This window comes from Habropoda laboriosa, unplaced genomic scaffold, assembly GCF_001263275.1.
Source record: "Habropoda laboriosa isolate 0110345459 unplaced genomic scaffold, ASM126327v1 scaffold69, whole genome shotgun sequence".
In the NCBI taxonomy this organism is placed as follows: domain Eukaryota; kingdom Metazoa; phylum Arthropoda; class Insecta; order Hymenoptera; family Apidae; genus Habropoda; species Habropoda laboriosa.
In genome coordinates, this window is record NW_017100173.1 from 997,284 (window position 1) to 1,008,309 (window position 11,026).

An 11,026-nucleotide genomic window follows, 5' to 3' on the forward strand; every position below is an offset into this window, starting at 1 on the left:
GATTGGAAATCATTTTTCTTGTTTTCTCTTTTTGTAAAATGTTTCACAGACGAGAATTTTATTCACACGTGTGAATTTCGTGGAAAATTTGGGGGAAGAAGGACAATGAAGATGGTTTATGGAATTCTTGCAAAGATACTCTGTTTGTTCAATACAAGCATACAAATTTCTTTTTCGTGTGTAAAATATAGAAAATTTGAAGGAAGAAGGACGATGAAGATGGTTTGTCAAATTCTTGCAAAGATTCTCTGTTTGTTTAATGCAAACATACAAATTTGCTTTCGTTTGTAAAATATAAAATTCTTGTAAAGAATCTCTGTTTGTTTAATAAAAACAAAAAAAATTCAATTCTTGATACCAGAGTTAACACGTTCGCTGCCAGCGACGCAGCACATGCGGTCCAGAACGTATTGCGCAGCGTGCTATCGATTTTCCGGTGGCAACGAACGTGTTAAATAAGTAGGATAATTTAAACGACACTTTTATTTGCCAATTATACGAGAATCGTAGGTATCGTTCAAGTGTACCTGCACTGTGTTAAAATACAGGAATACGTGATAAAATACGAAGTGAAAATAATAAAACAGAGAAAAAGGCTATGATAAAAGAAAGGTACCCGTAAATGGAAGCTTTTCCATGACTTTGATGCCTAGTATCGATTCTAAAGAACAATATCACTGCTTTTTATTAACACGTTTCATATTGAAAGCTCAACGTTCGGGTCAGTGGAACCAATGCCTGACTCAAACTGGTTAATACTACTGCAGGCCTTCTATATTCGTCTGTCTGTCCCAGTATTTCTCAAAACGAGGATTTTCGTGATAAACAATTTGTATTTATTACTCTCCTACTACTATTCATCTCAATTCTGTTCCATTTTTCGTTGTTAATTGAAATTTCATATTTAAAAAAATATATTAATAGAAAAAACATTTTTTCTATCAGTATTCCCAGCGAAAGTTGAACAAGCAAAACTGAAACGAAGATTTATTCTAAAAATTGAAATTCTTCACGCCAATGAATATTTCTATTCTTCAAAATTATCGTTATAATTACAACATAAACAACTTTACTTCGTTCGAAAAATAAATACATTTTAAAATATGCTCGAAAAATGTAAAATTATTTACGAATGTAATATAATGTTCGAGCTTTGATGTAATTGAAATAAAACATTTTCGAATAAAATTACCCTTACACAAATGAACGATAAAATTAACTTCGCTGTGCAAGAAGTGTCGTCAAGATTCCTATTCCGTCTTTAAAACGTAGAAACAGAATATTAGCAGAAAAGTAGACGAATTACCTCTATGAGAAAAGTAAATACTGACTATGAATAGCGCATAATGGATGACAGAGTTGTCGTCATACAGCAACGAGCCGAGGCGTAATTAAACTGTCAACGCAGGGTGTAATAAGTAATTAATTGTTGCAAGGCTACATTGCCACGATTAATTCAAATTACTATGTTAGCCTTCGTTACAGAGAGATAAATGAACAAAAGCCAAAAAAAAAAAATACGTATTCCGTGAAACGCATTCATTTCTCGAGCCCAGACGAGGTATTGATTTTTCGAGTAGAAAAACATTCCTCCACCGGAAGCAATAACGAATTCGAAAATTAAAAATGCAGAGAAAAAGTACAAATTTCATCTATCTCACAAATTAAAACAAGCTTCAGCTTTTACAAACAAAAAAAAAAGGAATATCTTTCAAAGGTAGTTTCTCTTCATTTCTAAAAATTCAATGTTTATTAGTTCGCATTAATTTCCATCAGCACCGTTTAATTCGTGCACCAAAATAAAAATTCTGTTACATTCTCAGTGATGAAAAATTGTGTCGTGCAGAAGCATGCGGTGAATTTCAAGCAGGCAATGCAATATCCAAAAAAAAAAAAGAAAGAGATGCAATGAATTCTGTGCAATATGTGCAGATAATAATTTGTCGAAGAATTCAATAATTTTTTTACCAAGTGCTCTGTCCCCCTCGACAGCAGGCGGATTCGTGTTTTATTTTATCCGAAAAGCTTTCCGTGGAAAGTTTCAACCGCCTTCGTGAAAACAGTTTACAAACCGACACGCACGTGTTTTCGATACCACATGGAGAAACAAACTCTGTTAGTTAGATGTGAATGATGTACAAATACCTGTTTACCGACCATTCTGACAAGTGGCTTTATCCCCTGGATTCTCTCTGACAGTGCTCTGCTCCTCGTCCTCCACGAATTTAATCAAGAACATAGTGAGTGCCCCTACTATTGGCGGAATACCGGCTAAGAAAAATGGTAAATCGTAGCTACCTGTTGGAAAAGAGAGAAATGCAACCCAATTATGTCTGTTTCTTGGTAAATTGAAAAATCTTTATAGTACACATTCTAAAGTAACAGCCTATTTTCCTTCGGTAGATTTTGAGAAAATTATTTACGTCTCTGTATTATTCTTATCGCCTCTTCAAAATTGTCTCTAATAATAAAATTACTTTCTTAACCCTCCAAGTCCAAATGAGACTCCAGAATCCCATACCAGTAATCCATAATTTTCAAATTTTAGACTATTTTAACCCAAAAGAAAATTCTACAAATTTAAAACACCCCTGGACTTGGAGGATTAAATAAACTCGAGGCACTGAATCAACAATGATGATCAATTTCTTAGAGAGATAGCGAGAAAAGTAACACTACGTCCAAATCCAAGATATAAAGTTGAACAACAAAGTTTGAAATATGTCAGCTTACGATCAAATTAATTTAGTGTTTTACCAGTAAGAAGATTCGTATTACGTGCTAATTGGAGCTGGAATAGAGACGTATAAAGACGTCGAATGCAAACTAATTAATTATGGAAACGGAATTACCAGTATGGTCGTATAGAAGACCAGCAATAGGTGGACCCACAGTCAAAGGTATAGAACACATGCCTAACAGGAATCCAATAGCTTGGGTTGCTCCTTCTCGACCGCATATATCGAATGCAATGGGACCCAAAAGGGATATAAAGCATCCGTCGAATAACCCCATGGCCAGAGAAATGAGCAACAACACCATGAATGAAGGTGTAACGGGAAGGAGCATTGTAAGAACGCCAATGCTAAGAAACGATATCTGAGAAAGGAAAAATGATAACGTTCAAACAAACAAAATCTGATTACAATTTCAGTAAAAAATTCATTTTAAGAGAAACTCTTTTATCGAAACTTTCTTCTTTATCTCCACGAGAGTGCTAAATTGCTGAAAATTTTATTAACCCTTCTATTTGGTGTTTCAAATGGATTTTACCTTGTCTTACAAACGAGGTAAAATGTAAGTTGATAAATGGTTATTACTGATTGTTATTAAGCATTTATTACATAAAACTCTATTGGAAGGTATTTTTCATTTAACTTAATAGGATAATATTCAATTTTCTATAAATAGAGTGTTTATTCAATTTTCACCATTAACCCCTTGTGGTTAAATTTCGCCTTCAGATATCATACGATGATAAATCATAAATTACAAACGATAATAGACCATTTTTCATGCATTAATATTATACCGAAATTTAATAATCTATAATTAATATTGCGCTGAAGTATTGAAATAAAGGCAAACTATATTGTCCAACAGTGGCCAATTGACCGCAGACTAACTGGACTATTCGAACCGCAAAGGGTTAACATTTCTTAATCATTTGAACTCGTACAATAAATCAGCTTTTCTCGCTTCACACAGAATTAAAATACCAAATAGCTTACGTTCACATGCACAGTCGATAAATGAAAAAATCACAAATCAAAGGGTTAAAGAGCGTGCAGCTCTTTTTCACTCAAGCGAGACGAAATCAATCGACGATTTACCTGTTGCAACAATATTCTGTTCACTCTGGGCAAATCGGCGATATAGCCAAAGAGCAGTCGTCCGATACCGGAAGTGATTCCGATGCACATGATCGGCAGCTTACCGTCCGCGTCCTTGAACACCGTCTCGACGAATTTCCCTATGTGAACGTACGGCACGAAATACCTGAAACGAACGTTCTCATTGATCCGAAAAGCCATGTCACTTAATACCCCGGCGATTCAATCCTTTACACTATGTACATGTACACGCTCTCGCCGCGGTCGTTTCTTTCAACCAACGGCTTGAATTACACCACTCGTGTAACTGGATTGCCGTTGAGAAACCAGTTTTGCTTTTGCAACCGGTGCTTGCCGCAAACCTCTTCGCAGCTTCCGCGACACCTGAATTCTTCGCGTTAACCGGCAGCCTCGATCGTTTCAATGTTAACGAGTGGTCGCGTGTCGATTATGAAAACGAACAGTTCGACCCTTCGACAGTTTGTCCCGTGCGAGACTCAGGTAGAGCGTTAAATAATTAAGCGCTCAACTCAAGAGAGAGTCTCTCTTAGGAAGAAAGTTAGAAAACGAGGAGATGTTATTATCGTAACTGTGACTTAGTAAAATCTACATTTTTTATATCGTAATTCATAATTTTATTAGACTGTCAAAGGGTTAACGATGAAAAAACGAACGTCGGCACGCGAGCCAAAGCTGATTAAGATCGTTGCTTATGTTGCGTACAGCGAAAGTGTTCGTGTATGATTAGGTTGCTGCGTAAATTCTGTCCGCCTCTTGGTTCGTACACTAGACAGCCTATCAGAAAATTCAGAATTGACTATCTACTGCATTGTATCCGAGTTTGAAATTCAGGATTCAAGTGTCGTAAAGAGTCTCCACACTAATGGTTTTATTGTTCGAAATACAACTTGCTACCACAACGAGGTGTCACAGAAAAATTTACCGTACCGTGTCGTCTCTGTCTGTGTTTTTCACTTCGTGCTGGGCAAAAAGAAGATATTTTCCATCGTCTGGTCGCGACAGATGAAATGTGAGTTTTGTGCAATAATGTAACGGAGAGAAAGACATTGGTCAAAAGGTGGACAACGTCCTTTAGAAACTAGCGAGAGGAATTTAATGATAAAAAGAAGTATGTCAAGAATTGAGAGAACTGCAAATTTAAAAATCATCCCTTGTGAATCGAAAGAGCGGGAACTGCAATGGGAACTTAATCCTCGTCGAGGATATTTCCTGGATCTGGTACCAACAGATTTTCCCATTTTTCCATCGCCGCAAAACAGTTTAGACGGGGAAAAATTCGATAATTTGAAAACCGCAAAGAATGCAATAAGTTCTTCTCTTAATGACAAATCCCAAGACTTTTATGAAAGGAGCATAACGCAAAATTTCCACATGGAGGAAAAATGTCGTAAATGATCCACTCAGAAGCCAAAGTGGCTAACTTTAATAAATAAAATTCATTAAATTTGCTTTATTTATGAAAAATTAAAATTAAAATATTGGAAGAATATCAAAAAGTGTGGAGCTGATAATTTTGGCTTCCGAGTGGTTCAAATAATAATGGAAAACACATGGTTTGAAGTAAGTACCTATAAGCTGTTTCGAAAAATCGCGAAATTGTAGAAGTATTCTAGCGGACAAAATTGATGCAGCAGCCCAATACTTCGTACGTTATGGTATGCAATTGCTCGTTCATCGTGGTGATACTAACCCGAATAGAGCGAGAGGAATAGAGCTAGCCCACACCACGTATCGTTTTTTCCTCCAGATCGAGACGTTCACCACTTCCTTCAGACAGCTTTTGAAGTTTGATTTAGATTTTAGTTGATCCCGGGGCACGGAGTTAACTGAAAGAATTGTTCAGCAATAATGCTAGTTTGACGTAATGCTATTCGGTTTATTCGATACTCGATACTTGGTATCTTCTCGCGTAGAAGAATTTGCGTTTTTATTGCTGATTTTTAATATTAATAAGTGTATCACATTAAAATGCATATATGTTGTGAAATAACAGTTTTATATTCTTCTTAGTTGTAGAAAGACGTGAAATATAGAAATTAGGAAAATTTACTTGAGATAGACGTATAAAAAGTATTGGAGAATTTTGGATTTTATGTCACCTAATTATCTACATTATCTAAGCTAATAATGAGATGTACATATTTGATTGAACAAATTATTAAAGTAATGAAAACTTAATTTTTGTAATTATACAGGTGACCAAACAAGACTGAGACTTCTACAAATAGGTAAAGTTTAGAAATTTGTTTCATAGGTAACTACTACATGAAAAGTTTACATTTTTTTCGGAGGATATAAATGAAACTTTCAGCTTTTTTCTGCAATTTTTTAAAGGTAAAAATGTTATAAAATGGAGGAAACTTCTTTTCGATTTGTAAATAAAACTGTATTACCTACAATATAGCGTACGCTTTTCTAAAAAATTATAATTATTATAGAAAAATTTGCCAAAATAATTGACTTCAAACTTCTTCAAAAAATGCACAGAAAAAAGCTGAAAGTTTCATTCATATCCAGCGAAAAAAATAGAAACTTTCCATTTAGCAGTTTCCTATAAAAAAAATTCCCAAACTCTGACCTATTTTCAGAAGCCTCGGTCTTAAACAAAGAAACAACGTAGAAAAGCTTAGAAAGTAAAAAGTTGACCGGTACAAACACGATAAAACTTACGTGGAATGGGTTTGAAGAGAATGGCGCACGCCATAACGATGGCAGTGAGCATAGCCAAAAACCTAAGCGTGCCCTCTAAGCCGAAACGACGAAGAATGACTTCCATCAAGTAGGGCATAAGGGTGGTAAATATGGAACTGCCGGCCGTGACGATTCCATTGACCAAGCCCAAATATCTCTTAAAATAATGGCCCAAAATCGCCAGGCTCGGTGTGTAGGCAAGACTTGCACCAAGCCCGTACATAACTCCGTAGGTCAAATAGAGCAATGCTACCTGAAGCACAGCGATTCTAAAAATAACTCGAGTCGGTTATGACAACGCGGATACCATGCGATAATATCGAGGGTAATGTCTCTTCGTGAAAATCGTCCTGCCACGCTCGTTTTAGCTCACGCTCGTAATTACCTTTCCCTAGCAAATTTTTCATCGTGTTAGAATACTTTGCAGTGAGAACCAAATTATTCGCCCTGACACCGTGACATTTCTAATGTAAAGTTCGATTTTTTTTTTTTTAACACAAGAAAAGACACGCTACTATTTGAGATAGACATGTAGTTCGGTGCGAAAATTAATTGGAAAATTGCAAACATTTTCGTGTGAATAATAATAAAGTTGAAAAAGATCAATCGATCTCAAATATCTACTAATTTTCTAGTTATTTTCTTACAAGCTCAATTTATTGAAACTACAATATTTACCAAAAATATGAAAATTTGTGCCTTGGTACAATTTTTGTTCCTAATTAATTTGTTTCCTAATCTACCATATAATCAAGCCTAATCGAAGTAATTTTATTTAACTTTTTACGGTAAGATTCATGGAAAAGGTTCACTATCAAAAATCCCACTTTAAAATTAGCCTAATTTTTCAATAATGTAAATATTTATTTTACTCGTCGTTTAAAATTATGTTACGCCAAGTGTCTCACACAATTGGTATCTTTAAAACGGTTAAAAATAGAAACAAATTTCCGAAGACAAAATTACATGGTGTTATTGCATAATTATATACTTATATACAATTATTTCCACTAAGATAAGTGAAACTGACGATGCAAGATTGAACGAATGAAAAATATGCGTCGAATTAAATTGGTTTAACAAAGTCACTTTATTAAACGCGTATGGTAAAAGTAAATAAAAAAAAAAAAAGAAACAATTATTTACCTTGCTAGAAAATATCGACGAGAGTAGCATTCCACCAGATGCAAGTGCACCACCCAAAAGTGTGGTCATCTGAATCCCAATTTTATCGGTGAGAATGCCAGAAATCGGTGATAAAAAGAACGTGGTGCCGATGGTTAACGACCCTACCAAGGCTGAAACAAAGCACCACTGCTTTCGACAATTTCTGACAATTTCCGCTACCAAATTACACCAATTTCTCTGTTCTACCATCGACATGTGCGTAAAAAGCACAGCGGAAGTGCTATTATTCAAATTATTGGAAAAATATAGAAATTCTATAATTCGCTGTAACGTTTACTTCATTCATTAAGAAACTTTTCAGAGAAACAAGTTTTATTTTGGAAAAAAGCACAGCGGAACTGCTATTGTTCACATAATTAAAAAATATAGAAATTCTATATTTCACTGTATGTAACTTTTATTTCATTTATTAAGAAACTATATAACTTTTCAGAGAAACAAATTTCACTTTTCTACGATATTTTCTATACATTTCCGAGAGAGAAAAATAGTAACACAAATGAAAATTAATGTAAAAACCTCCATTTCGTATTTCTCTTTTTTAAAAATAATTCTCATTTGGAGTACCTTCTTTGCATATTACATAGGTATTGCACATGTGCGTACTTACGTACTGTAATCTTATTTATGCCAAAAAAAGATAAAATGCAAAACGTTCTAAAAAAAAAAAAAAAATCGTTTTATTTTTAATAGAATATTCATACAACAGAATGTCCAGATAGTAGAATATTCGAGCGATGGCAATTCAGATAACAGAAGTTCTACCATGCTATCAATATCCAACGAAAGGTTTACTTTGATCTTGATATTGCTTAATAGCTTCATGCTTCGGTAACTCTGTAGTAACTTTTACACAATGAAACCAAATGCATTTTTAATCAGATAAAACGCACAAATTCCTCCAAGAAAATGTTCAGAAAGCAAGATAATATTAATTAACAATTCTAAACACGTGATACCTTGAAAGAAAATCACTCGAAAACACCATTTGTGCAATCTTTCAATTATAATATTAGGTCGTCGCATAAATTCCTCCTAAATGTTAACAATTTAAATCAACATTTTCCAACAAACGAATTTTAAATTTGACAAAAAAAAAAAAGAAAGAAAACGTAAGCGTTCTCCAATATTTCCAACGAACTTTCAAATTTAATAAAAAGAAGAAAAACGTAAGCGTTCTCATTTTCTTCTCATTTCACAAAATTTCCCCGTTTCTTTTTTCTCACTACAGAATATCCTAGAATTTTCATAAAAATATTTTTCACTTTGGACAGCAACTTATGCGACAACCTAACGCAAAGGAGTGCATCGATATCCCTTTAAACGAACGCAGACAAATGTGCTGCTAATAATAAATGCAAGGATCTCTTCATTTATGCTACTATCTTAGGCATCGTTCAGAGTTCGTATTGTTTAGTAAAGACCTACTTCTACTTCCAAGTGTAACTACCCCTAGATTAATATTATTTGACCCTCGTTACTATTAATGCTCATGTAATTGTCGATTAATTCAGATCCAGGTTGTCCAGGGCATTGACTCTGCGAATGATTAGGCCGATCGATCAGTTTAATTGATATACGCCACACCGAGTAATTATTCCATACTTCACTTAACAATAATTAAGTCTTAAGGAACGTTCGGTAAGCAGAATTCACTTTTTCAAACGTCGAATTTAGGCCACGGACGAATTAACCATTGAATTACACTACAAGTCGTTCGCGTTCCTATCAGAATCCTCACTGTCCCAGGTCTTCTTCCACTTAACGTTTCTCAATTAATCCTATAAACGTGTCTCTGCTTCTCCATTCTACGGTTAAACCGAGACATTTGTGGGGGACGATGAATGACAACAATATTCGATTATCTTCCAGAGTATGTTTCACTCTCGAAGTGAATTTGTCTGGAGAATCATCGAGATAACTGGTAAATTTAATATCCTTTTTATTTATCCGTTGTTTAACTTCGTATATTCGCCGCAATTGTGCTTTAAAGCATAATCACTAACGGCATGCAAAATGCAACAATACGTTATCCTTTTTACTGCGCGTTGAATCTGAACAGTTTCGACGATAAAAATAGAGACAATGAAAGATATTGCTTTATCTAATTTTATAATATGATTTATTTACTACTTTCCCCGTTAAAATTATGCAACAGAAAATAAATTCTAATGAAATGTAGGCAAGAAGATTTTTCTTTTTCTTTTCATAAAGTTGACATTGTGAAGTTAACAAAAAATGTCTAATGTAAGAAACCATTAGACTTACGAATAATGTAAAGAGTATATTGTTAATGGTATTCTAATAATATTTGCCCATTCTGTGTAATCGAGAACAATGCTAAAAGAAAAAGGAATTTAATGAAGGATTAAATGAATGAAACTCAGACAGTTCAACGCTCCGTCGGTAAAAACTATTAGATACTACATTATCACTATAAGAGTTGATAAATGTTAAAAATGGTAAGAAAACACACGGTTCATTGACTGCAGTAACTGCTTGGGATAACGATTAACTGTAATAAACGTAAAATAAGCATTATTTTCGTATTTTCTCACAACTTCAATCTCAGATCTTTTTCCATTTATCGTGTAATATAAAAGAGAAGAAAAAAGAACAATTCATTTTACAAGAGCATTACAGTCTGTTCAGGAAGTTATCAAATATTCTGCACATTTGAGGATTATTCGGTAAATAATATATATATCTTTTAGCAAATCTTATTTTTCAGATATAAATTTTGTCACAATGTTAAATTTTATCTGGTATTAACAAATAATCGTATTATGATTTATTAATCTGCGATAAAATTCAACCTATGATAAAATATGTAAACTGTCGATGTCTGCATTTTTTTTTTTTTTTCTTCATATCACAATTATTCAAAAATGTTATCTTATCGTTCGTACAAGTTCAGCACAGTTACACGTAGTGCATTTCAAAAGAAGAAAATAAGCATTTCTGCAGAAATAATTAATAAATATTGAATAATAACAACAAAACGTGTCCACTTTCTTTAACTCGCATATTTATCGTTACTCTCCTTTTTTAATACTTCTACTTTATTCCTGAAGTATTACGTTCTTTAAACTGTATTATTTAACAGCTGTTAACACAGTATTATGTGTATCGATAAGACTGAAGTAAAGAGCTTTTAACGGAATAATACGATACTCTTTATTAATCTGACACCTTTATCTTAAATTTCATTTTATCGCAAATTACTTAACATTTAGAATAAAATACTTTTTCTCTTTTTCCTGTGTAACATTTGCGAACAATTTCACAGAAAT

At 33.8% G+C, this 11,026-nt stretch overlaps 1 protein-coding gene across 1 annotated transcript in view; it reads right to left on the minus strand.

The window, feature by feature from the left end:
- LOC108578677 (monocarboxylate transporter 10) overlaps positions 1 to 11,026 on the minus strand; it is a 20,782-nt gene that overhangs the window by 638 nt on the left and 9,118 nt on the right. The window contains 6 exon segments of the mRNA XM_017942051.1: positions 2,158 to 2,298; positions 2,853 to 3,099; positions 3,834 to 3,999; positions 5,545 to 5,680; positions 6,525 to 6,798; positions 7,692 to 7,843. Of these exon segments, the coding sequence (XP_017797540.1) occupies positions 2,158 to 2,298; positions 2,853 to 3,099; positions 3,834 to 3,999; positions 5,545 to 5,680; positions 6,525 to 6,798; positions 7,692 to 7,843 (1,116 nt within the window).